The 26,798-nt window shown below is 36.2% G+C and overlaps 3 protein-coding genes across 17 annotated transcripts; 2 read left to right on the top strand and 1 right to left on the bottom strand.

The window, feature by feature from the left end:
• Window positions 1–3,379: 3,379 nt before the first annotated feature.
• LOC114721560 (uncharacterized) lies at window positions 3,380–6,361 on the top strand. 3 transcript variants are annotated; one of them, XM_028907397.1, is made up of 5 exons: window positions 3,380–3,572; window positions 3,843–4,512; window positions 4,656–4,898; window positions 5,207–5,298; window positions 5,578–6,361. In XM_028907397.1, exons 2-5 carry the CDS (start codon window positions 3,856–3,858, stop codon window positions 6,197–6,199), a joined length of 1,614 nt encoding a protein of 537 aa, XP_028763230.1. In that variant the 5' UTR covers window positions 3,380–3,572; window positions 3,843–3,855; the 3' UTR covers window positions 6,200–6,361. The 3 variants fall into 3 exon arrangements, with proteins under 3 accessions (XP_028763230.1, XP_028763228.1, XP_028763229.1); XM_028907395.1 differs by having other exon boundaries at window positions 3,785–4,512; XM_028907396.1 differs by having other exon boundaries at window positions 3,662–4,512.
• A 678-nt stretch (window positions 6,362–7,039) lies between these two features.
• LOC114721575 (25.3 kDa vesicle transport protein) lies at window positions 7,040–11,796 on the top strand. Of its 13 annotated transcripts, none has more exons than XM_028907424.1 (8): window positions 7,040–7,250; window positions 7,399–7,572; window positions 7,770–7,835; window positions 8,623–8,868; window positions 9,341–9,501; window positions 9,618–9,764; window positions 10,287–10,363; window positions 11,300–11,796. In XM_028907424.1, the coding sequence occupies exons 4-8, from the start codon at window positions 8,681–8,683 to the stop codon at window positions 11,381–11,383; spliced, it is 657 nt and encodes a 218-aa protein (XP_028763257.1). In that variant the 5' UTR covers window positions 7,040–7,250; window positions 7,399–7,572; window positions 7,770–7,835; window positions 8,623–8,680; the 3' UTR covers window positions 11,384–11,796. The 13 variants fall into 13 exon arrangements, with proteins under 13 accessions (XP_028763257.1, XP_028763255.1, XP_028763260.1 ...); XM_028907422.1 differs by having other exon boundaries at window positions 7,361–7,572; XM_028907427.1 differs by lacking the exon at window positions 7,399–7,572.
• On the bottom strand, window positions 11,769–26,341 carry LOC114721577 (nuclear pore complex protein NUP107). The gene is given in 25 exon segments (XM_028907432.1): window positions 11,769–12,064; window positions 12,329–12,445; window positions 12,574–12,734; window positions 12,864–13,005; window positions 13,595–13,797; window positions 13,961–14,117; window positions 14,214–14,382; window positions 14,753–14,941; window positions 15,053–15,151; window positions 15,326–15,448; window positions 16,545–16,682; window positions 16,972–17,060; window positions 17,576–17,633; window positions 17,708–17,943; window positions 19,973–20,068; window positions 20,477–20,644; window positions 20,732–20,824; window positions 21,695–21,853; window positions 22,579–22,704; window positions 22,799–22,830; window positions 23,683–23,798; window positions 24,307–24,376; window positions 25,061–25,154; window positions 25,157–25,427; window positions 26,072–26,341. Coding segments are annotated over 25 exon segments (3,246 nt in total). The 5' UTR covers window positions 26,152–26,341; the 3' UTR covers window positions 11,769–12,004.
• Window positions 26,342–26,798: the final 457 nt, after the last annotated feature.

The raw sequence follows: 26,798 nt of genomic DNA, 5'->3' as shown, positions 1-26,798 counted from the left end.
AGTCTTAATGGAATAATTGAGTTCAAGAACGTCAGCTTTGCATATCCATCTCATCCTGATGCTTTCATCCTTCAATCCCTTAATTTAGTTGTTTCTTCTGCAAGAACCCTAGCTTTGGTTGGCCCCAGTGGAGCAGGCGAATGGACTGTCTTCGCTCTCATAGAGAGGTTTTATGATCCCATTGAAGGTAAGAATTCTTCATTTTCACTCAAAATAAAATGATTCATGCAGGCGGATGTTAAAAGGTCACTTGCTGTGATATATGCCTTTTGTATTTGTATTTGATGGATGAAAGTAATTTGAATAAAATATTAAAGTCATCAATAAGGAAATAGGAAAGTGACTTCAAGGAAATTCTTCTTTCTCCTTCTAACAGCCTTCAAATGTCTTTTCAGGGGTAATAACTTTCCATGGTAATGATTTGAGAACCTTTCAAGTCAAATAGCTAAGAAGAGATCAAATTGGAATGGTAGGCCAGGAGCCAATTTTTTTTGCCACAACCATACTTGAAAAGGTGATGATGGGGAGGGGAAATTCCACTGGGGAAGAGGCAATTAATGCTTGCATTGCTGCTGATGTGCACAGCTCTATCTCTAGCCCACCACTAGGCTATGACACTCAGGTACAGTAATGACAGAAAGATAGTTCTGTTTGATTTTCAATTATGACTCAAGTCATTCCGTTTGACACGTGCAGAGAATAAAATAATAAATTGTGGCCCTAAACATTTCAGATAGGACAATTTGAAGAAAGAATTTAACTTGCCAACCCTTTGGAATCCTAAACTTCTCTTTGACACTAGGTGGGTGAGAGTGGGGTCCAGTTATCAGGGGGCAAAAACAAGTGATTGCAATGGCAAGAGCCATTTTGAAGAGATCGAAGGTGTTACTGCTTGATGAAGCTAGCAGTCCCTTGTATGCTAGCTTCGTTCGTGCTCAAACCCATAGTCTGAAACGTGTTGCAATATTGTTGTGTCTGAGGATTTGGATATTCTCAGGTTTTGAAAAGAAGCTTACTGTGTACAAAGAGGGGAAATGAACAGTCTCATCTCTTTTATAACTTGTAAAGCATATCAGGTTTTTGAGCGTGGCTGAAGGAATTGTGACTTGGGATGAAAAAGAAATTGGATAGTAGATAAAGCTAACTTTTGGTAGAAGTTGTTATATTCTGTTTGGAAGAACGGTGACGAGAGGGTTTTTTTTTTTTTTTTAACCAATAGATGAGAAATTGAGAAGGATTCCATTTGTTAGTATGAGAAATATATATTCTGTCAGGCCCAAAAAAATATATATATATTCCAGACACTGTTTAGAATAAGTTCCAAGGTTTCTCCCAGATAAAACTTGAAGCATGCCAACTTATCGTGAATTGTAATTAAAAAAATTATATGGGTTTGTTTCGAAGAAAAGCTTGGAATCTGGGTATATAGTATTTTATAAAAATACTTACAAATTGTTTGCTAACAAAGTTTTTATATTTTGACAATGGGATTTAAATCGGTGATATTATGTGTTCTGAAAAAAACACAACTTTCTTTTGTAATCTTTATTTCTTATTTAAACAGTTACGCTTAAATTTAGAGAATTAAACATTATTTTAATTTTGAAAGTTTAGTATTTTTTATTTTAAAACATTGATGTTTTAGATTTCATCTAAAAATAAATTATTTCTATGATAAGTAAATGATTTGACTATTATTATCAATATAAAATATAAAATTAATGAAGAATAACATATTCATAAATAGCTAATACTGCAATCCGTACGACATAGGATAAAATATGTGCAGTTATGCTTAAATCTGGGACTCATAGCACCCAAAAAAAAATTGAGACTCATGATAAGTTACTAATATTTTATATTTTTTTAGCAAAGAGTAAGATATTATGGTGTAAAATATCAATGCCTAGATGGTTTTGAAAATTTCTATTTATCGTAACAACTAAATGCCTGTTTGGGATCATAGTGCATGTTTCATATAAGGCGAGACAAAACTTCTCTCACATATTTCGTAAAGCACTATTAAAAAACTATTTATAAGCTACTTATAAGTTGTTCCAAACAGGTCCTAAAACCATCTGATCAAACAACAATTAAGAAACTTGAAATGATCTTGGGATAATAGATAAAGCCCACTTTTGGTAGTTGTTATATTCTGTTTCGAAGGACGGTGACGAGAAGGAGTTTTGTTACTAATTAAATTTTTTACCATTAGATGAGAAGGATTCCATTTTGCTAGCATGAGAAATATATATTTTCCAGAAACTGTTTAGAATGAGTTCCAAGGTTTCACTAAAACTTAAAAGCATCCCAACTTATCGTGAATTGTAATTAAGAAAATATATGGGTTTGTTTTGAAGACAAGTTTGGGCGAACTGAATCTAAAGCTTATTAAAATCGAGGTGTATAATGTTTACAGAAGTACGAATAAATTGCTTATTAATAAATACATAGGTAGCAGGATTTTAATCCTCAATCTTATGTGTTTCTTAAAAAAATGGATGTTTTAGATTTCATCTAAAAATGAATTATTTCTATGAAAAGTAAATTATTTGACTATTATTAAAGAATAAAACTATTCATAAATAACAAATAGTTCAATCCGTACGACGTAGGATGAAATGTGTCCAGCCATATTTAAATTTGAGCCTCATGATAAGTCACTACTATTTTATATTATTTTAGTATATTAAATAAGGTATTATGGCCTAAAATATCAATGCATAAGATGTTTGTGAAAATTTCAATTTATTGTGACAACTAAAAACACTCTGATCAACCCACGATTAATAACATAAAAATTTAACAACAAAACTCTTTTAGCATTATGACATATTATTAAATGATGATGTAATATATTACCAACCCAATACTCATCCACATTAAAAAACACAAAAGAAAAGGACAAAGGTCCGAAATAAATCAAATTGTTGGTTAGGCAATTAATTAAGGGGGTGATAGTGCCTACTTGACGATGTCAACTTGTACTCTTAAAAACTAGTGAAAATTCTTCTTTGGTAATTCTGTGTGGTAAGACTTTTAAAGTTGAAGCAAAATGATTGTGCCTTTTTAAGTTAAATTCTGCTCAGTCTTGGTTCATTTCACGTTCATTTCATTTACTTGTGAAAGAAAATCAAGGTCAAGATGGAATGGCCTTATAATCACGTCTCTCTAAGATGTGGACACTATAATACCCTTAACCTTTCTTAATGGTTACATTGCCTCTAACTTATAACGAAACCTGACCAAATTGGAACCCCACAGTTAATATAAAAGACTATATTAGTAATAATCATTGAATTACTGGTGACGTTTGGCTTAACTTTTTCTGATAGAAGGCTCTGGTTTTTCATTTCGTGTCTCCCACAAAGTGCTTCCCATTTCTCACGCCTGTAAGCCATTATTGTCCCTTGGCTTTCAAGCCAAGAGATTTGATGATTACGTGCTCCGCATGCAAAACCTTTAGAACATGTTCTTGGATAAGCCACTGCTGAAGCAATCAGATTCATTCTATCTGGAAACTTTCAAGCGGGTGTCATTTCTGCTCAGAATCTATCACATCCCATTCTCAGGTAACTTATATTCTTTTTTTGATCTATAGATTCTGTGTAATAATCTGGTTACCCAGTTCTTTCTGTCCCATTTTTTTATTCTTTACCAGAAGATATCTCTGGTTCAGTTTCATGTCCCCGCAATCTGTCTGCTTAGGGTCGAACTGTCTCGGCCAAAGTGTTTGTAGATCTATTCCTCTATGATTCCTATCCAACTCTCAAAGGATATGTAGCTTTTTGCCATTGGTAACACCCCGAAGGATATATAATATACATCAAAAAATTTTGAAGGGGAAGAAGAAAAATGGCATCTCTCACCCCTGGAGTGTTACTGAAGCTTCTTCAAAGTAGGAACTCTGATGTAAAAGTTAGAGGCGAATACAGATCGGTTCTTCTGCAGGTGATAAGCATTGTACCTGCACTAACTGGGTCTGAGCTATGGCCTAACCAAGGTTTCTTCATTAAAGTTTCAGACTCTTCTCATTCAACCTATGTCTCACTCTCAAAGCAAGACAATGAGCTTATCTTGAACAACAAGTTGCAACTTGGGCAGTACTTCTATGTGGACAAAATGGAGAGTGGGACACCAGTCCCTGTTCTTGTTGGGGTTAGGCCTATTCCTGGAAGACACCCTTTTGAAGGAAACCCTAAGGATTTGATGCAGATGTTGGATCAAACAGAGGGTCCTCTACAATCTGAAGGTGAAGGAGTTAATTATCCTTCAAAATCAATGGATTTAATGGAAGCCAAAGAGAATCCAAGTCCAAGACAGAAGATTGTTATTAAAGAAGAGAAGGCTGCTGTTGCATCCAGGTACATGCAAGGTGTTTTAACATCAAATTCAAAGGTTAATGGAGCAGATAACAATGGAGGGAGCAGAGGAAATGATTTAGAGAACGGTGGTGGAGCTAGCACTAAGAAGGTCGGATCCACAAAAGCAAAGCAAGAGGTTAAAGATCAGGTATGAATATTGGCTTAAATTTCAAGTTTTCAACTTTCAAGCCACAATATTATATAGTAGTATTTTGGAGCCTATTGATTGAGTTTGAGGTCTAGAAAGTAATCCAAGTTTGATACTGACAATGATTGGTTTTAGCATCACAGGTAATCTCAGTGACTCCAACTCATAATAGACTCGAAGCAACTTCTCCAAAGCAAGAGGTCGCTAAACCTAGCATTCAGGAGATTGATTTGACACCTTCTAAGAGCACAGCTTCTACAAAACGCAGTTCTTACAAACAGGAAAATTTGAACCATAACCTTTTGTCTCGCAGTAAAGATAAAAGCTACATGACGGAGACAATTTCATGGTCCTATTTGCCTCCCAACCTTTTGAAGCCTGGAAAGGTACTTTACATTATACCATGTTTAACAGATCTGCATGAGATTTTGATATGTTGAACATATTAAGTATTACAATTTTATTTAAAGAACTTGACACCAAACATCTAACAAGCACAAGATATCAGACTCAATTTGAGAAAACGGATGTTGGTGTCATGTATACTGTCACCTTGTTGGCATTTTCTTTCTGTTCTGTTTTGTAAAACTTGCTATTCAAAATTTCTGCACCATTTGCATACTGACATGGTTTGTTTTCCTTAATAATTATATAAACTTATTTCCCCTTGCTTACCTTATTGTCATTCTTCAAGGAAATGCTTAAGAGGAAACACTTGGCCTCTCAGGTTGCGGTAGAGGCTCAAAAAGAAGCATCTTCAGCAGCAAACCTTGTCAAGTGCCTCAGGTAATAAAAATTTTTCCTGACTAACTTCTGAAACATGATATAGGTCCGTTTGGCAGAGCGGTAAAAGTCCCCTATAAGCACGTTTCACGTAGACAAAACTTCTCTCACATACTTGCCTCGTATTCTGTAAATTACTATTGAAAAACAACTTATAAGCTATTCCAAACGGGCTCATAGTTTTATAGAATCAGCAACAACAAAAAAATGCTTCGGAAAAGAAAGAAGTAAATTCACTATTGATTTTGTCTTCACTTATTTCCTTAGTCTCTCTCTTTTCAGTATGTTCGCCAATCTCTGCTCTTCTGCAGCATCAGAGAATCCTCATCTCACAATGAACAAGTTCTTTTCTCTGCAACAACTCATGGACCAACCAAACCTTACATCTCCATTAAAAGATAAATCACTTCAATCGTGCAAAAATCTATCCTCTGCAGAACCAGGCAAACCTGGTAAAAAGACAGGCTTCCTGGCTGGGACATCATCGAAGTCTCTGAAACAAGCAGCAAGCAAACTAAACGAGACAGATAAACTCGAATGGGCCAAAGGGGATGGTCTCAAAGAAGTAAAAGATATTAGAGAAATCCTCTCAAATGAAACAAGATCATGGTTTTTGAAATTCCTGGAGAAGACGTTGGATTCTGGGTTTTCCATGGGTTCCCAAGAGAAAAAGGGAAAGGACAGTAAGGAAATTGCAGGGAGACATGTAGAAGAAGCTAATCATATTGCTCTCACATTGTCTCATCTTAAGCGCGCAAATGAATGGTTGGACAAACTAAGAATCAATTTTAGCCCAGAGAGTGAAGGGCTTGCAGAAACTATTGAAAGATTGAAGCAGAAAGTTTATTCTTGCTTGCTTGTTCATGTTGACTCTGCTGCATCAGCATTGGAGAACCGAGCTTGATTCTAGAACTACTATTTAAGAACTCTAAATTATTCTGTTTCATACTTAAATTATAAGATTGCTAATGGAAGTGCATCAAAATAGCTCCTCTTGAAAATGCAATGTAATATACTGATTTATAATGCCATTTATGCAGAAGAATAACAAGGCATTTCTACTTTCGAGTTGAAGTTCAAATAAAGAACAGCATGCAAAAACTGACCTTTTATATCTGTTATAATATGGATGGTATTCCTTTATAATGCCGAGGGCTGCGCAATCAGGCAGAATAATACATTCATTTTTTTTTTTCATCTACTTTCTTTTTCGTTTTATGCTTTTTATTAAAAAAGGCACAATTTAAGAAAATTAATAGAAGATTGGTTAACATGATGTGAAATTTAATTGATAGATGCCAAAGATATAACACGTCCGGTATCAACATGTTACTCTTCTAGTCCTAAATATAAGACCATTATACTAGTGTGTACAAGGGTTTTATATTACTATTATACTAGTGTATATAAGGGTTTTATATTTAAAACCGGAGGAGTATTATGGTAATGTTGTTTTATTGATTTTCAGAAGACAATTAAGGAACACATATTTAGAAGAAAATAGCTTATCTTCATCTAAATACCCAAAAAATGTTATGCTTGGGATTTAAATTAAAAAATAAAAGGAAAAGTTGTTTATAAATTAAATGGCCGTTTAATTGCCCAATGTCCCTAAATTCAACATTATATGTTTTTATGTCTAGAAAGTAGGGGTGTTCTCTCATACCATTTTCAAAATTTAGGAAATATTGGACAATTAATAATTCAATATTCATATATTTTCTTCAAAAATTCGGTGGCAGTTTTGTCATACTGTTCGCCATCTCCCAGTCCGGGAGATCTTTGCTTGACTGGTATACTCCCTCTCCCTACCTGCCTCCCTCCGTCCCGCGGTTTCTTGTTTGTCAATTAATTCGATCGGCACCGGCTGCACCAGTTGAGCGAATCCGACACCCGCTATAGCTACGGCAGCTCCGGCCGCCATCATTTTATTGTCATTCTACTTATCTGTTCCGGTTAGCCTCTTTCTCTCCTTAGAACTTCTCGTGTCGCCCTTCATCTGATTGGCCCTTCCTATCAATTGCCTCCGATGTTATAATCATGGCATCTCCCTCTCTGCTTTCAGTTCCAGTAAACCTTCAATATTTCAGTTTCGTTGTTCAGGAAAACGCCTGAAAGTGATGAAATCGGGGATTCTTTATTGTATTCGAGACATAACGAATACTTCGTGTGAGAATTCGGCCATGCATTAAAAGCCAAAAGATTATGAGCCCAACCTCTCTCCACGTAGTCCTTACAGCTAACTTCGATGACTTAGATGGACAAGATCTGAGTAATGTGGGTTCTTCCTTGGTTTCACAGCCCTCTTGATTCTGACTTCCCATTCTTTCATAACCTTAACACTTTAATCCCAATCTTTCAGATCTTTTACATCAAATAAGTTAACGATAATGTCGTAACGAGATATTGGCGATGTTAGCTGTATCATACGATTCATGCCTGCGTGATTTCTGACGTGTGTCTTATTTTGTTAGTGGGCATGGATGGTGACCAAGGACCGAGTTCGTTGCATTAGTTCCTGAGTTTCGGAAAATAGTTGGGTTGTTTCAAAATATTTTAGATTATAGATTTGCTGGACATACTTTAAAAGTTTATGCTCTATGGCGAAAGGGATCTTGGTGAAATAGGCATGCTTAGGTCGATGCGAGTTCGAATTGCAGTTTGCTATCATCATGTAAACACTTGTTATTTAGAATTATTTCATTATAAACAAAACAAGAAGGTTGTGTTTTATTCTAATGTTATCAATTCAATCGTTTTTTAGCCCAATAGAGGATCCGGCTGGTTTTATTTTTTCTGGAGTTCTACGAAAGGAAGAGGCTACTATGGCCTAAGCATTTTTAAAATCACAATGGGCAAAACTGTTTCTGTATCATAGGTACCTTCGAGAGTTGTTCGTGGTTCTCTTGTTCCCTCTCAATCTTACTAATTACAGGGTTAACTGAAATTGAAATTCTGGTTTTGAAGATTGAATTTTGATTAGTACATTTGAACCTGGTCCTATTTGATTGCCAATAGTGACTGATCAAACTGCTAAAAAACTTGGATCATGATTGAGAAAATTGCTAGAAAAAGTCTTGCATGAAGGTTCTTTGGCACAAGTACGTAAGAAATGTTACTTCTCATCATGCTTCTAATTTTTCTCAAGGCCCCGGTTTTGATTGATCAAACTGCTAAAAAATTGCATTTTGTTGAGATAATTGCAAAAGAATGAGCTTCTACGGTACTAGTACGTAAGAACAGTTAGTTTATATGCATCTAATTTTTCTCAAGGTCCTGATTTCGACTAAGCTTTGTTTGCCACGGTTTTTGGTTTGCTACTACAGGTAGGTTTGCTTCAGTTGATAAGTCTGCAATTGCAAACGGACGTTAATAACTGTGAAGGATGGTGAAATTGACTATGATTGCTCGTGTAATTGATGGTCTTCCTCTAGTGGAGGGACTAGATGACAGTCGTGATATCAAAGATGCTGAATTTTACAAACAGCAGGTTAAGGCTTTGTTTAAAAATCTCTCCCGAAGACAGAATGAACCATCCAGGATGTCAGTCGAAACAGGCCCATATATTTTCCAGTATCCTTGTGTTCATCTGAATTCCTCAATATTCTTATGTTCATATGTGTTAAGCTATTATATTCTGAAGTGCATATAGGTGAGTATGATGGCCGAATTGTTTCAGTGGCAGTAACCTTGGAGACAATGACAAGCAATATGAACTGTGAGAATCTTTGGTTCTCAGAGTTTTTGTTTGAAATATTGACAGTTTTTCTGTTCTCCATGTTGCCTTATGTCCTATCCACTGGCAATATCTTTCCTATCTTCTCTTCTTTTTGTTAAGCTAACACTTTCCTGTTCCCTACTATTTATTTGCTGCTTTTACTTGTGGTGTGCTTATGCAAAATGGGATACTATCATGACACTCCACGACCTTACCGCGAAGAAATTTGCTTCATGACTTCCTATAATTTTTTTTTATTATTATATTTAGCATTAACATGATTTGGATCAGTTTTCATAACCTGGATTGGCCTTGACAGATTATTAGTTATCTTGTTGAAGGACGTGTCTGTTATTTGACAATGTGTGACCGTGCTTACCCTAAGAAACTGGCTTTCCAATATCTTGAAGAGCTCAGCAATGAGTTTGAGCGAGTTAATGGGTCTCAAATTGAAACAGCCGCCAGACCTTACGCCTTTATTAAGTTTGGTAAGTATAAATCTTTTACTTTGACTTGTGCATTAGATTCTATCATATTCTGCTCATAGTAGTTTTTTTTCCCCCTCTGATGCTTAATTTTTTTTTATTTTTTAAATGTTAAAAAGATACATTTATACAGAAAACAAAGAAGCTGTACCAGGATACCCATACTCAGCGCAATATTGCAAAGTTGAATGATGAACTCTATGAAGTCCATCAGATAATGACTCGAAATGTGCAGGAAGTTCTTGGTGTTGGTGAACAGTTGGACCGTAAGATATTCTTTTTATTTTCTTTTGGTTATTGCATATTTTCTATTGATTGCTTGGATCCTTCGACTGCAACATCCAAGTTTTTAGTTTGTTAAACCTCATAAATTCCTATAGAATATGAAAATTAAGTCCATTGACATGTATCGTTTGACTGTAGCTGGGTTTTTCCTATGAACTCTTTCAAATATATCTGACATCAAACTTAAAAATTGAGCATGCATTTTGAAGTCAAGATTTGGTCTTTGTGATTTATTGCTAAACTTTATTTTTGGATATTAGTGATTGGCATGTATTTGTTTGCTTTGGTTGGTTGTTCTTATTAAGACCAACCCAGGTTTTAATAATTAGAGGGATGATCATTTATGATGTTAGTATTGGATTTTTTTTCTTGACTTGTTTGCAATTTGCTGCCACGTTCACAAGTCAGAAGTTCGTATTCGGTATTACATTTTAGGGATTATTATAATATTCAACTGAAGGCTGTATTATTGATTTTTTTTTCTTTTAATTTCAAACCTGCAGAGGTCAGCCAAATGTCCAGTCGCCTAACATCAGAATCTCGCATATATGCTGACAAGGCTAAAGATTTAAATAGACAGGTTCGTCCTTCTCCGTTCACTGTGCCATGCACATGATATCTGACGATTCATTATTTTAGCAATCTAGTCCTTGTTCGTTTGGCATGGGTGATGCATTTTTGAGGTATGATTTCGGATGTCTTTGAAATATGTTGCCGTGATTGCAAATACGTTTTTACAAAGTTTCTCTCGAAACTAGGATAAATTACACATCTTTTTAATGTTGTGGTCATTACCGAAATATCATTTTCCCCATCTGATGACCCTTTCCTCTTTGGTTATGACTCTTTTAAGCAATCTAGGTAGGTGAGCTCCCCCCCCCCCCCCAAAAAAAAGGAAGAAAAAAGAAAAAAGTTTAACCTTGTAAATTTACAAATGTGTTCTTTTCTTTTAAAATATTTCCCGGGCGTTTCCTTTCACATGTGCCAGGGGCCACTATTTTAAGTTTAGTTGTGCGATTTTTGCCCCAAAAAAAGGTGCGATTTGATAACCTGTAGCTTTTAGTGGTCGGATAGAATTCTCTTTTTTATTGGGGATTAGCTGCGCCCTCAGATTCAAGACAGTCTAAAGTTTGATACCATGATTTTACTTTGTTTGCATGAACCTGGTGGTTAGACGCTGATAAAAGGATAGGGAAAATGATGAAAAAAATACCCGTCAAAACGAAACGTCACAATAATAGTCATTATAACCTATTTGTTTTTTGTTTTTTTTCAATTTAACGAGTATTTTTCGTCATTTTTTCTAAAGAATACTTGTACTAATAAGTTGTGCAGGTTTATCAGTTTTACACTTATTATTTCCTTTTTTATCTACATAAATAAATATTGCTATGCTTCTGTTAGTGTGGGGTATTTAAGTTAGTTTTTTAAAAGTGATTTTATAATATCCATAAAAAGAAGTTTTATTTTGATTATTATTGTGAATCCAAAATTGAATTCTAAATCTTACTTGTAGGCTCTGATCCGAAAGTGGGCCCCTGTCGCTATCGTTTTTGGAGTTGTGTTCGTACTTTTCTGGGTCAAAACTAAGCTCTGGTGATCCAGCACAGATAGCACACGACATTTAGTTTTTGGCCCATGATTTCCCAGGGTTGGAAACCCTATATGCGATTTGTGATTTCCACGCTTCGTGTCAGTTTCGATGTAGAAAAAGATGATCCTGTTACAAGAACAACTCAGTGTGGGCGGAACTACCCAAATTAATTTCTCGACCTCAGCGTTTGCAAGTCAACGTGCAATATCCTCATTTGCTGAATTAGGCTCGACTTGTAGGTTCAATGAACGTAGAAAACTAGTGGCTTGCAAATTTTCAAGCACAGAATTCATAAGTAACCAGTTTTAGACTTGAAATTCACGTGGCTTCTGTCTGATTGTAATCTTCATATATGAAGGCCGGATATCCTATGTATTTTTAAGTGTACATGTTATTGATAATCTATATCCATTAATGAAGCATTATGGGGAAGCCGCAGGCATTAAAATTCGATCAAAATTGTACAAGACAACATTATGTACAAAGGGTGATAGAATTATATAAAAATGAATGAGGGAGGGGTAACAGAATAAAGAACTGCATAGATAAAATCAGGAGCGCCTCCCCCCTTCCTAAATTTTAGTGTAGAAGAGGCACGGGATTTCAGTTCTGCGCAATGGGCAAAAATCACTCCTGTTCGAGTTCCATTTTGTGGATCGAGTATTCCCTCTCAAACAATAAGAACTCCTGCGTGAAAGGTAGAAATTGCATGTTATCAATTGGTGGTGAAATTTTGTGTAGATTTAACATGCTTTCACACCATAGTGAAGCCAAGTATAAGATGAATATAAAGCAAGCTAGTAAAACCTCGTAATGAGAATTTATTTGTGGACGAACGAGAAAGGAGCAAAATAAATGACAACAGAAATTTACTTGCAGATGAACGAGAAAGGTGTAAAACAAATGATAACAGATACTCGTTTGCACTCGACAAGCAATCAATTGGCTTACCTGCAACTGTTGCTGACTGAACAACCGGAGGAAACCAGTTTCTGAACTGCCAACAAGTTCAATCAGCTTGTCATGGCAATCTGGCAGGACTCCTGCTCCCGCAAGAGAAACACAAACCTGAAAACGTGAAGAGGACGGTAAGCATTGGCGACAGGGAGGTTAGAGGTCAATGCCACACATGGAGTGGTCAAAATGCAAACCGTAGTTGAGGGATTAATAGAGGTCAACGCCACACTTGGACTTACTTGCAAGCAACGAAGAGTGACTTCGGGAATACAGCACCTCCGACAAAGGCCCTTCACAATATAAGTTGCTGGGCATTCCAAAGAGCCATCTTTGTCAGAATACCAAGCATCCAATCGAGATATCTCCATCGTAACTCCAGCTTGAAAGCGAGGAAGCTCACCTGCAACAGAAAAATCACTTCATTTAGTAATTATTCTACTCATTTGCCATACAGATCTCGCATAGTAACTCCAGCTCAAAAATGAACACCTCTTGTCTACCAAATAGTTCAACTGTACATCAACCGTACCTTTGAAGCCAGCAGCTATAGTGGCGCCAAGAAGACCACCATCATTAAGTTCATGAGGCCCTAGCCCATCGCCAGCTACTGCTAAGCAACGAAGAACAACCTCAATGCAATAATTGTCCCTTGATGATATAGAGACGTTCACCTACGAAACATGTGCAGGCAAACCAGAACACAAAAACGTGAAAAGACTGTATGCATCACAAAATTGTTACTAGTACATATGCTGACCAGTTAAAATTATTTGTGACTACAACAGGTCTCTGTAAAAATTACAAGAGAGAATGCTTTGGTAAGCCTATTTAAAGCGAGGCTTGTTTGAAATAAATTTACAAGATTGAGGGCTGTATAGCTTGAAATGCAACCATCATGAGACTCGTAGATCTTAGTTAAACAGTAGACACAAGAATCATCAAAATAATATAGCCTCCAATCTCTTAGAATCCCATGCTTGCAACGTGGGACTGGACTCCCATACTTTACAATTGGACCCAAACATAGGGCAGCAACTTCCTTTTTTTGATTATTTGTTTGGAATTGTTGACAAATATTGAGTTTATCTTAACACCTTGATTGGTAACTCAAAAGGGACAGGTTCAGGCTTCTAACCAAAGGCTGACATATATACTTGTGAAACCACATGTACTAGGTATAGTTAAGCCCCAAACATTAATGGATATAAGTGATACATGTGCTTATTAGCGAAATAATTATCCAATCAAGAATGAACATACCATTAATTGGCGGCTTAAGACAACCTCCTGACCTGCTGAAGAATAGAGGGCACTCATTAACGTGGTACAGACAGTGGCATCTGGACACAAACATTCTCCAGATGGCAGGCAGAGCATTGCAGTGGCATGAAGTTGAAGATAAACAGGTTCAGCTGACTCATAGATATGATCAGAAATAGATACCAACCAAGGTGTTTCTTTTCCTGCATAGACAAGGTGAATTACTTGTGTACCCATAAATAAAATGTCAACGTCCTAACAAAACTCAAAAGTGCAGGAAAAGGAATTCATGACTAAATATTATAATATTCTGACATGTTCCTCAGAGAATGGTCTTTCCATAACGAGATGGTCAAACAAACTCACTTTCTAGCAGTGAAAGAGATGCATTCAATGTTTCCTTAGCAGTTGATATGGTCCTTTGCTTTTCCTCCAGTGAGAGTTCATGTACAGGAATTTCCGCGTTCTCCAATTCATTTTTGAGCCAATTGCGATAGGTTGCATCGCAGGAGTAATACTCACTCTAATTAAATGCATAATATACATATGTTATGCAGCTGTCCACCTAGAATAATGTGATTACGCTTAAACAACCAAAATAAGAGTAATTCAATCATACCCAGTCTTGGAACTCTCTTAGATCGTCAGAAACATTATAATCCTCATCGAGAGTTTCTGAATGCTGTTTCAAGGGTTCAGCAAGAAAACTAAGTACTGTGTGGGCACCTATGGGCATTGCCGGAACTCTCCACATAGAAATCAGTGCAAACTCCCTAAAGAGTATATTGCTACAAGGAAAAAGAAATTACAGGAAAGAAAATTAAAAATCAAAGATGACAAAGGAACAAATCAGCAATAGCATAAATGCAAAGGCATAAAGACTCTGCACGAACAGTTCCCAAGAAGACTGGTCAGATCAAGTTGTAAGAACCTAGGAACTAAAAATATCATGTATAAGAAAAAGACAGACAGAATATGACTATGCATTATTTCTACCGAGAAGGAGTGAGAAATATTTATACAATAATAAGGGTATTTTTTTTTTTGGGGGGGGGGGGGGGAGGGAGTGGAAGTCGATAGCCCTCAAAATTTCATCATTAGCAAACTGTTTAAAAGAAAATACAGGAAGATAGGGAAGCAATGAAATGCACCACATACCTATGTACCAATGCTCGGAGAAGAAGCTTGTCACTAACTTCTTTAACATTAGTGATTGTTGATGGTGGTGTAAAGCAAAGCCACTGGATGACCTTAGCCTTTTGAAGACTCTGCAACCTGTGCTGTTCAGCCACACCTGATAACTCGTCATATTTTCCAACTTTGATCTCTCGGGATCTCAACAAAATTCTGTTTCAAAGAAATTATAATGAAGCTATTAAAAAAAATGAATTTGAATATAAATAGTTTACAGATCATTTATCTTGAATTAATTCTGAATAAAACACAAGACGTAAATACCTCTCAATAATATCCTCAAAACTACCCTTAGAATCATCCGCAGTAGAAAATGGTAAATACTCCATAGCAGAAAGGAATATCTTGTATTTGACATGTACACTGCAAAGGAAAGCACCACAGGTGTTATATATTATACTAAAATTTAGGAAGTATTGGTGCTATAAACATAGTACAAGTATAAAATGCTGGATGCATGCTGTCCTTCCATGCAACAACAGGATTATTGCAAAATACAAACAAGAAAAATAAATGTAAAGGGAGAATTCAGGAGACCTGCTGTTCAGTCTTAGTTCCATCATATGTACAAAAAGATCAATACATCGGTGACGTGCAAGCTGAGAAGCATATATGCCAACTAACTCCTCATGTTGCTTTGAAAACAGAAACATAGCATACCTGAAATTTAATGAGTCAACTATAATGTAGTGAAGCAAATCTTCATTCACCAGAGAATTATTCAGTTTCCATCATATGCTACAAAGTACAAATCATCTCACTAAAGACTAGGAAGTCATACAGTGAGACGGAAAACTTAGGCAATCCTCTAAAGAAAGATAGGCCATCTTCATTGATTATTAAAAAACCAGCATGATAAATTTTCACATTTTAGATAATAGATAGACACTGGAGCCAAACAAAGTTCAAACCATGCAACTTTAACCAAATAAGGCCCACCATGGAAATCTGTTTATTAGTTGCTGTCTCAAATTGCCTCCAAAAATCTGCCCTTTTTTACTTGCATTTGACCTTCTTAATGTTTACTCCGAATCATTAACTATTTGTATCCTAAGGGGTATTTTAAGTAAAAAAAAATATTAATTGCTCTACAAATTCTGCAAAATGCGTTATAAATTAAAACACAAGACTTTACAAAGACTCATCACGCTGGTAGTTATCTAAGGAAAAAGTAACATCAGATTTCAACCTCCAAACCAGCAAAACTCACAAGGTTCTAATGAAGAAACTGACAACTAGATGTCCAAGAATCATGATCCGTTAACTAGCAATCATAGGAAATTAATGAAGGCATCAAAACATAAAAGTGAAGAAATAAATAAAGACATCAAAGTCTAAATATATCACATGTTAAACGTGATTTCCAACACCCCCCTCAAGCTGAGAACGGCTTGGACCTTGCATTACCAATACAACCAAAACATTATAAAATTACAACAAAAGACATCGAAAAGACATCGAAACAGCTATACCTTTTCAAAATCATCGCTGGAATAGATAATCAAATTGGCCCTAATTTCAGATAATCCTTTTTTAATCAGGGAATGGGTATGCAATGTTCAAATATCACAAGTTTGACTGATCAGCAAGGAAAGATTATGATGAAAGACTAAAATAAAAGTCGCTGATCACATTTTGAACAAGTTTTTTCAGTCCTCGTATCATAAGAAAAAATTATATTGATCACATTCACTCTAAGCCTTATGCTAAGACAACAACGTTAGTAATTGACACCAAAGGGGGGGGGGGAGCTTACATGTTCAGAATAAGATCACCAACACTTAGAATTTTGTCTCTAAAGGCATCCTTCATTTCCATTTCCTCAGCAAGTAAATGTCTTAGCACAAGCACTAGATGTGCACCAAATCGAATTATTTGAGGATCTGCATGAGGCCTGTACGAAAGAATAAAGGATCTTGATCAACTGTTCCCATTCACACCTCCATTCCACCAGGTTTTACTTCCTTCAGGCCCGTACAAAATTCAACAATATTAATAAAAAATGTATCTAAGTTTACTGCAAGGTCTATTTTCGAATGGTTCAGTGCAATGTCCTATTTGAGGATAAATTCAAATTCATTATAGAAAAAATATACTATTTCTAGATCATTCAAAGAATTCTAACCAGTTTCATCTATAGACATATACAAATTTTGAAGGGAAATGAATGTAACAGAATTTACCTATAAGCGTTCTGATCATCATCTGAAGGTGCTATCCATGACCACATAAGGTCCAGCAGACGTGGTATATCCCCTACCATTAAAATCATCTATCCAGCAAAGTACAGTTTAGGAAATCAGTAAATAAAAATACAAGAGAGCGAGAAAAAAATATATTATTTTTTCTCCTTTCATTTCTTTGTATCATATTCTTTTTCAACATTGTCTTCTATCCGAGAGGGAAAAAAACAAATTACATTCCTGTTTCTGAATACTAATATTTACACAAGTCATAAAGCAATGAGAATATCTTCAATACACATTTTTGTACTGTTTTCAGAAAAATAATCAGAAACATACAGCCTAATATAAATATATGACCCTTTAGCAAGATCCCGTAGTCCAGAGTTGGTCCTCCAATTTCATATAGTAGGCATACAAGACCCACTTATAATCAAATACAGTCTCCAATCTTATCAATCACCCAAAACAGATGTGCATGTCAGACATCAAGCCATACAGATAGGAAAGCCAAATGCTAGGAGCAGGGCGCTTGGTGTACATGCCAGACAACAAAAGATTCCTACAGCCTAAGGGAGGAGGATTATCTATTCCATAAGGATACCTCAATTTGTCGTTGTTGCTCCTTGCATTGTCGAGTAACAGTTTCATGGACCATTTCCCTAAACAGATGGAGAAAACATTAAAAATTTATATATCAAAGATTTTAAAATTGCGATAAGTTTTCAGCAGCTACCCTGAATGAAGCTTCTGAAGAAGAGAAGAAACTTGACGTGGTTGCTGATTTAAAACATGAAATGGCCAGTTTTCAGGTGCATCTGCAGGCTCAAGGGAACTATCAGCATGTCCAGGACTTTCCTCAATTACATCTACGAAAGCTTTTAGTTGATCTTCTCCCCCTGCCTGTGAACGTTTGACTTCCAAGTCCACTTGTACATCTAGCCAAGACTTTGCCATTGCCCAGCATGCTGACTGCAAAAGTTGAGTTTACACAATGAATCAAAACAACAATAGCTTAAGTGATTGGAAGAGGCAGGGATCAGTAGCTAATTTAATTGATCTGAGGAAAACAAACAGACCATGACCAGTAACTTTCCATCACTACTACACGTGCAGGCAATCAAACACTTCAAAATATCTAATTTAAAAGCCCGCTGCCACTCAACCAAACACTTAGATATTTTGTATGAACCAAAATCCATATTAGCCAACCAAATTTGCGGCAGCCGACTCCATAATTCTCTGCCAAAACCTCTTTAACAAATTAGATGGGCATCAATAATTAACACCATACAACTTAAGATTATTGGACAGAAATGATCAATGACTCTCCTTCCTTTTACTCAATGAGTGGAAAAACTACAATAGAACCATTGATCAACTCCATAAATGTCAGTCGGAGAGAATAAAAGGGAAGAAACAAGCAGTACACATACAACTTGCAGAAATACATCAGATTGTTATTAGTAAGACCTTCTAATAATACAAATTCGCTATTATTTAAGATACTATATGCATAAAAATTTCCCAAGATAATTTACAATACCATTTAAATCCTAGAAGATTAACAGCTGTATGCAGCACATAACACTCAAACCGCAATGTTATGTATAGCAGCCTAAATAAAGAAATCAGCCAAAAAAACACCCTCACAGAAACATAAGATATATAGTGGTTTAACAGCTTAGCATCACAAAAAATAAGTCCTTCAAATGTATTAGGTATAACAAAACTAACAAAAGTAGTTCCAACTGTACAATTCTTGCATAGTGCACATGCACCCATTGACAAACTAGTAGCTAAGGGCCAGCATTAAGAGGAAAGAAAAGGGCAAGGTACCATGAAAAAGGCATCATGATTAGTAGGAATTTATCAGGATGCACGTAATAAATCTTGCAATTTCCTAACAAGGTAGACCATAAATTAGGTTCTTCAACCAATCAATGCTCATAATTTAAGGTTCTCTCTACAGGATCGCAGTTGTTGTGTTAGTTCAAAACTATGTTCAGAACAATGATGACTGCATTGAAAGCTTAGCTAACAATCATCTCTGCAACTATAGTATCGGAAAAGCCTCAAGAAAATTTTACACAAGATAACGTGTAGTTTATTGGCAATGTTGTCAGAGTCTAAGATGGACTACTGATAGTCATTGAATTGATGAGCCATGACTAGATCATACTGCTCTCTGCCTCCCATACTGCATGCTTGGTGTTGCTAGGATCGAGTTGAACCATGCCGCCAGTCACCTTTGCTTCAGACATACAGAAGAACGCTCGACGAATGATGGAAATATGTGTGACGATCCAGGTGGTGTAGTGTAATCAAATCAGAAGCTGTGTCATGTTCTGCAACAGCAGCTGTGATGGTGCTGCAGATGTTGACCCCAGCTGTCGGTGTTTAACCCCACATCCAAGCAGGATCATTACGGGATCAGTTCAACTGCCAATATCATGTGAATTTTGTATAGGCCCAAAGTAAAGCCGCATCCATCACCACGATCAATTCGGTATCCATGATGGGCTTGTGCTTAGACTTGTCCATTTCATTAAAATTGCTAAAGCTACTTGGCTAGGCTTGCCACAACTCATATATTCTTTATTTTTCTTGCAACTATTGGATGCGGGACTCATTCAAGGCTCATCTTCAATCAACATTAATATGAACAAGTATTAACTCTAATTTATTATGATAAACTTTGATAGAAATGTAACGGTAAAAAATGGTTTTCTACTGTGAACAGTTATAGCTATATATCCAAACTGCAAAATGCAGAAGGGCACCTAGTTAAGTAGTTGCCATAGAATGTCTTCAACAGATTACTGCAATCCTCTATACAAAAAACCCTTGACTAGTGTATGTGTCCATATGATTTTGTTTAACATAAGCAGTTGAATGTAAACACAAAGTACGTCTTTGAATATGTACACATCCAGAAGCAACTGTCGAGTTTCGCATCAACAAATGAAAAGTTTATGTAAATGAAGGAAAAAATACAGACCTCCCAATCTGTGCAGAGGGGAAGCATCTGCTTTAGATTGCTACAATGGATTGCATATACTGCTGCTTCATATTTCCCACCAAGCTCTGCTATTTTCTGTTAGAAGAAATATGAAACGTAAATTTATGTTTTTTAATTCAGAAAAGGTTATGAAACGCCAATATATACTGAAACAACCTCATCCGTTTGTCAAAAACCCACGAATCTCAGAAGAGAAGGAAAAAATCAAAAATAGGAAAGAAATAGTCAAGGGAAGCAGTGCAGCTTTACAGGATGAACCTATCACATAAAAGCAATTTAACCAAGAACCTCGCAGAGGAAGAAGTGAGTCAGAGAAATATATAAACCATTCAGAGGAACTTCTGAGTTATAACACGTTCAATTTTCTTTCACAAGACATTTACTCAAAAAACACGGGAATTTGCCTATGAATATGGTAACAAGAGAAACATAATCAAACTAACATGAAGAAGATTGAAGGCAGAGTTGAACATACAACCCTACCTCTGATGCACAATATGATGCCCATTTCCAAAGCTGCCATTGATGACCAATCCCACTTTCCAATTCAATGGCTTGCAGAGTTCTATTTTTACCATTCTTCACTAGAGCATCAACTGAAGGAAATTGCTGCAAACCTCCAAAAGGGCATAAACTAGCGGCCCTCCATGACTGCAACAATATTAAGACAAACTGCTAGTTAGTAGAAAGCATAGACTTCGTAGCCCACCAACTAATCATCTACAGAGTTATGTTCACCTGTCCAGCAGACCGGCAAAGCTCACATGCCTCTTCAAGTCTTCCAGCCCTTAAAAGAGTCCACACATCTTCTAAAAGAGATTCATCTTGTTTCTACACAGAAATAAACAATTGTAGAAAATGTAGAGCATATACAGCCATGTGCATACACATCCCACTTGCCTTTTTCAATATCATTCATTGACTATTTTGTTCCCAACCCTTAAAATATAAGGGAAACGCCTAGGAATGATTTTGATAAATATCTCTAAGATTCAAAAAAACCACTCACTAAATAATTTAGTCAAAATGCCCAGGAATGATTTTGCAAGGGTCAAAGAGGTTGTTGAACCAGATAGCAGCTCCATATAATCAAGACCATCAAGTAATTTAGTCAAAATGAAGGACATAACCATAGTGGAGTCTTAATTTGACAACAAAAACAGAGGAATTTATCCAATTTCGGATGGTGTAAAAACTAGAAATAAGATTTATAAGGAAAAGATATAGGCTGATCTGGACCAATATGTTAAATGCACAACCTTACCCACTAAAAAAGAGCCTTACATACGACAACCATAGATACAACCCAAACTTCCACAAGTTACCTATGAGTTATCAGCAGAGCTGATACAAACCAGCTACTAAAAGTACATCATGTCCACCTAAATAACAAAGAATGAAGTTTTCATGTATGTTACAATTGTTAGACACTTCTATCAGACCAAGCTTCATAGCACATCACAAAAATAGAGAAGAGTAATAAGCCAGCACAGTTGCACAACCGTATTTTATAATACAAATTTGTGACATTGGAGTGCAATGTTCCCAATCCTGATTATGATTATGCAAAACAAAACTTCAATTATTTCAAAGATAAATGCACAATAAAAAGTAATTTACTATTATAGATCACTGACATAACCAAGAGATAACATTTCAAGGATAGGCTAAAAGAAATGTCAATCGAGTAACTGCAAATACCTTGTCCTCAATTAAAAGATTTGCATTTTCACGAGTTGGAGCATCAAAATCCAAGTGATGAACAATGTTCACGTCAGATGTTCCTTTCTTTAGGTAACGCTGAGTGTGATGCCAAATTCCAGAATTGGGGAGGTAAGTACCAACATGAGATCCACAAACCTGCAGTTAACGTGGTGTTGTTATGCACATTAAGCAAAGTAATTAAATTTCCCAGGGCAAGAATATGGAAACAGGTGAGCTGACGTAATAAAAAATGACTGTGTAACAGGGGAATATACTTCAAGCAAAACATATACCCACTTTAACTTCCTTTTTATACATTTCCCAATTCTTTCAAAACTGAGGCAGCAGTAGGTCCTAAAATATGAGGGTCCAATGGCCATTCCCCTAGTATTACAATTTACAAGCAACAGATCAACATATTAAAACTAAATAAGGTAATCATGGTTCTTGTATTGTATAATGTAGGGGAGATGCCTTATTTGGTCTTCACATTTTTTATGGACTACGTGTTACTTTTTTCAAGCATGATTAATAATTGACCTCATCTTAAAAGTTTAGTTTGTTATGTAATTACTCAGGAAAAAGCATGTAGGACTGTGGGTTGAGTAACAAGAAACGCTGCAAAGGACCAAATCACCAAACCCAATACATCCCCAAGATACTCAAAATTCAACACCCAAAACCCTGTCTGATCTCAAGAATTTTGTTTGCACAACTGTTAAAGCTTGATCATATATTATTCTATAGTCTTTAAGGGAGTCACTTTTTAGATATGTAGGTCCCCAGGCCATCGTCTAACAAAGTTTGCTTCACGTGTTTAGCATACTTCTTGAGAACAGGTCAATTTGCCATCATTCCATGCAATAAAATAGTAAGACTACCTTGGCTTCCAAGTCAAGTGCTTTAGAAGCTAAACCTTCGAGCCACTGGACTATCCGGAGGCATAACTGTGCAGTATGGTCCTCTGCAACAAACTCACAAGCCACTAAATGAGACGTTCCTGGCACCTGGGATAAGTCAATCAACCTGAGTAAGCTGGAAAGTAAGCTATGAGAATAGGGCTTTTACTTTGACCAATTAAAAGAGGATCAAATGCACTACCATTACTAGCTCTTTAGGTAGTTCTTCAGTCACTGCAAAAGAAAAAGAACCATCAGATTAATTGCTCAAGAGATAAAGACAGCAAGCGTTGCAAACCAAAAGAGAACATGGCAGCTATAAAGTAGACACTGACAATAACATAATAACACAACAAAATTTAAAGTCTCCAATTTTAATCTACAGTGACATAACTCTTCCGGTATTGCATTGCATTTTATGAGTCTTCAATATGTATCAGACACAAGCATGGGTCTTCTGTTGAAGTGTCCGTGTTTCACAGAACGATAGCATGAAAAGAGGGAGTTGTGCAGCAGACCTAGCTCAGTTCAAATCTTTTTTGATATATTAAAGTAGAATCTATAGCAAGAATATGGATAAAGTGATTTACTCCAGATGAAACTCTAATATAAACCTAACTTATGGCAATTTCCAGGTTAAATTACGTGGCATCAAACACAGTTCATCACATCAAAAAAGGTATAGAGGCTTCCATAAGATTTCAGAGTAGTTAAAGGAATAACCATTTTTCCTGGATAAATTTCTAGGATAAAATCAGGAAATTCCTTAAAGAAAAGCACATACTGTGAACCAGTTAACTGGAAGGAATAATTATGATTCTCACTTTATAAATTCATCTTTAAAAGAAGAGAAAAAAGAAACTTCAGACTGGGAGGTATGAAATGAGAAAGATCACGGCTTAAAAACTTAAGATCCTACTCTCCTTGGATCTTCCTTCTCAAAAGCCAAAAAGAGAATTACCCAACTGAATATATGAAGTCTAACAAATAAAACATCAATAAAAAAAATTACATCATGGCAGATTCTAAGCCATATACATTATTTCTTTTCAGAAGTATAGAGATTTAAGGATAGAGATATATTTCCTTTCCCATAAAGGTACCACAGAAGAGACCAGGTTGCAGCCTCATCAAGCAGGAGCTGAGCTTTCTGCCTCATCAATTTATCCTCAACAACTCGATGCCTTATATTCAAACCATACCTACAGAAATCACAATCATATCACTAACAGAGTAGTTATCTAATGGATAAACAACAATGCCTCCACTTCTGATTGTAGTTCCAAGAAATATATACACATATAAGGCCAGGTCTAGTTGCCTTTTCTCTTAAACAACAAAAATAATTTCTCAGGGGAAAGAAACGAATTGCCCAGAGAAACACTGCTTCCCAAAATCTCAAACAATTTTCTCCTTACAAAACCATCAATATACAGCAAAGGCTCCAAATAACCCTAAGGAATCCGCTACTCAGGATCATACCCTCCCTCCAACACAGACGTGTATGTATAGGTATTTAGCTTCAATCAATCTCGTACTTCAACAAAGGACTATTATATATCTCTGGACTCTTAAGACAAACAACAGAAATTTCAAAAGACAAACCACACGGCAATCATATGATAAATGTAACATCACTTAAAACTTATGCATGCAAACGCTTGCATCAGAAAGGTTTTTTTGACACATGCTGAATAGTTGAGCACAAACCTGATAGACTCAGAAACACTTCTACATGCCTTCTCAAACTTTAATATCAGATCAGGAAAAGACATCAATCCTGTAAAAATATTCACCGTGAGTAAAACATCATTTTTCTTTTGGTAAATGAGAAACAGATGCACAAAAGCACATGATCATACACGTATCAGATTAGGACATCAATCCAGTAAAATTATACACCATGAAATTAAAATAAAACCAATCTTCTTTCTTTTGGTAAATCTGAAAAGATATGCACACAAGCATAGCATCTCACAACAAGAGCTCAAGAGGTCTAGAACTCCACCATGATTATGGTATGGACAACCTGTATGATCAAAAAATTGCAGAAATGGCTATGTTTCTCTTTCCTCCAATGAAATATTTTATTACCAAAGACAAAGGGAAAGCACAACGAGGAAGAATATAATATCTTGCCAAATACAACAGAAAGCAGAACAAAAGGAGGTCAATGATTACATCAGTACAATAAAGACTCCTGAATTTAAAAAGGTAATACTCTAAAACTAAGGGGATATGAACACAAAAGTGAAAGCAAGCAAATCACCCTATCCTAAAGCAAGGACAATAATGTTTCTTGTTCCTAAATGATTCTAACATAATTCTCCAGAAGCTTCGGGAAAGTGTAATATATGCCTGTGTGACGTCAAATTTCGAGCTTCAAAGAATTTCATTTTAGCAGACCAAACAGAAATAGAAGAAAGACACATAAGAATTGTACTAGAAGATATACTCACGGCACCTTGAAGAGATGAATCAAGCAGAGATGCAAATAATGTAAATATTGTTTCTGCACCATCTCCCAATGAGTCACCCTCTTGCTTACAAGCCTTCAGCGAGTGGCGTATAGAGTCAAACCAGAATCCACATCAGGGCCTCCATAAGTATCAGCAGGAAAACTTCTTTTGGTGGAAAACGGTGTCTTTCCAGGTGAAACTTCTGGATAACCAGCGTCAAGACTTTCAGCCTCTTGTTTAATATTTTCAAGGAGAAGTGCTGCATTAGTGGGACTATGGATGTTTTGGCCATCATATAGAAGGCCAGCTTGAAAGGATTTCGAAGCTGAGTTTACTGGTGGGGTTGAAGTGCTGGAAGGTGAGTGCCTTTTCCTGCATTAGTTGCATTAGAGAAAAGTTTAGATAAATTTACAAAACGCTTGTCAAAAAAATTCTCTAGAGTCAATATTATACAAGTTGAATTAATCAGGAATATTACTAAGTTTCTATCCCCCGGCACTAAATACTAGGTCGTCTCCCATATTCCACCTCCTTGTAATATACAGTACACTCCACCATCACGTTCACAAGTAGATTGAAGACAGTCACTACATCACATGTACGGGAATTTCAGTGCTTCATTTCAAAAGAAGTCATTAAATGAGTTCGTCATCCCTCCACCCCCAAACTCAATCATCCCGCTGAGTTCTTCCAACACCACTATCGGCAGAATTATAAAAATACCGCGTGAAACGCCAATATGGCAGTGGTAATTTAATAATCATCTTGTCACGCCCAGAACCATCAATGTACAACACTCAAGATTCTCCCTTCCAAAACTAAAACAAGCAAGCACGCCCACAATGCTGCTGAGCAATCAAAATATATCAGAGCTCAACTGTCAGATATAGACCTAATATTACCAATGACGGAATCACTCAACAATGCGGAATAATCCCTACGAAAATGGGAGCTCAGAAGAGCAGAAACAAAGAGCGCAAATAAGGAAAGCAGAAACATGAGCAATGAGATCTTGCCTGTATCTGCGAAAATCCTCCCTGATGGTGAGGTCTTGAGGATCGAAGTAGCTCGGCGAAGTTTCCATTTCAACGTCCATGGAGGCGTCGTCGAGAAGCGTATGGGAACCGTGGCCGATAAACCCTAAAGAGCGCGGGAAGTGGTGGTTGACAGATGATGTGGGTTCCGACTCGGAGGCTAGTCAAAACGGCTCAAACGCCGGTCATTCCGCCGCGCTGCAGACACACTCCGAAGTGCAAAGTGCCAAACCTTAGTACAGTCAAAAACCTGCGCGCCGTTTTGCCATTTTCATGTACTAATGGCTAATGATCAAATTTCATCAAAAACAAAAAAAATAAAATACAAGCTTCCTAGTTCTAATGATCAAATTTCATTTAACTGTAAGCTATTTTTAAATTTATTCTTAAAAAATATACTGAACTCTGAGTTTTCTCCTTCTTTTTTTTTACCCTCCTAAGTTTTTTCTTTTAAACTTTATAGAGTACTATAGCAATATTAAATTTCAGATAATCCATCATATTAATTAAGATTTTTTTTGGTGAAAATATGAATTAAGATTTAATTTCGTCTTAGTACAATGTCTTAAAATTTGTTGGATTTATGAGTAAAATTTGTACTAATATAACCGTTTTAAGATTTTGGCCTTAATTAATTAGGATGTAATATTTCCTAACCAAAAATGGCATCAAATGTTATTTATTCAGTGAGGGAAGGGCGACCTTATTG

This window comes from Neltuma alba, unplaced genomic scaffold (genome assembly GCF_004799145.2).
Source record: "Neltuma alba isolate B1F8T4 unplaced genomic scaffold, ASM479914v2 tig00012046_pilon, whole genome shotgun sequence".
Classification (NCBI taxonomy): Eukaryota; Viridiplantae; Streptophyta; class Magnoliopsida; order Fabales; family Fabaceae; genus Neltuma; species Neltuma alba.
This window is presented reverse-complemented; position numbering and strand designations above follow the sequence as displayed.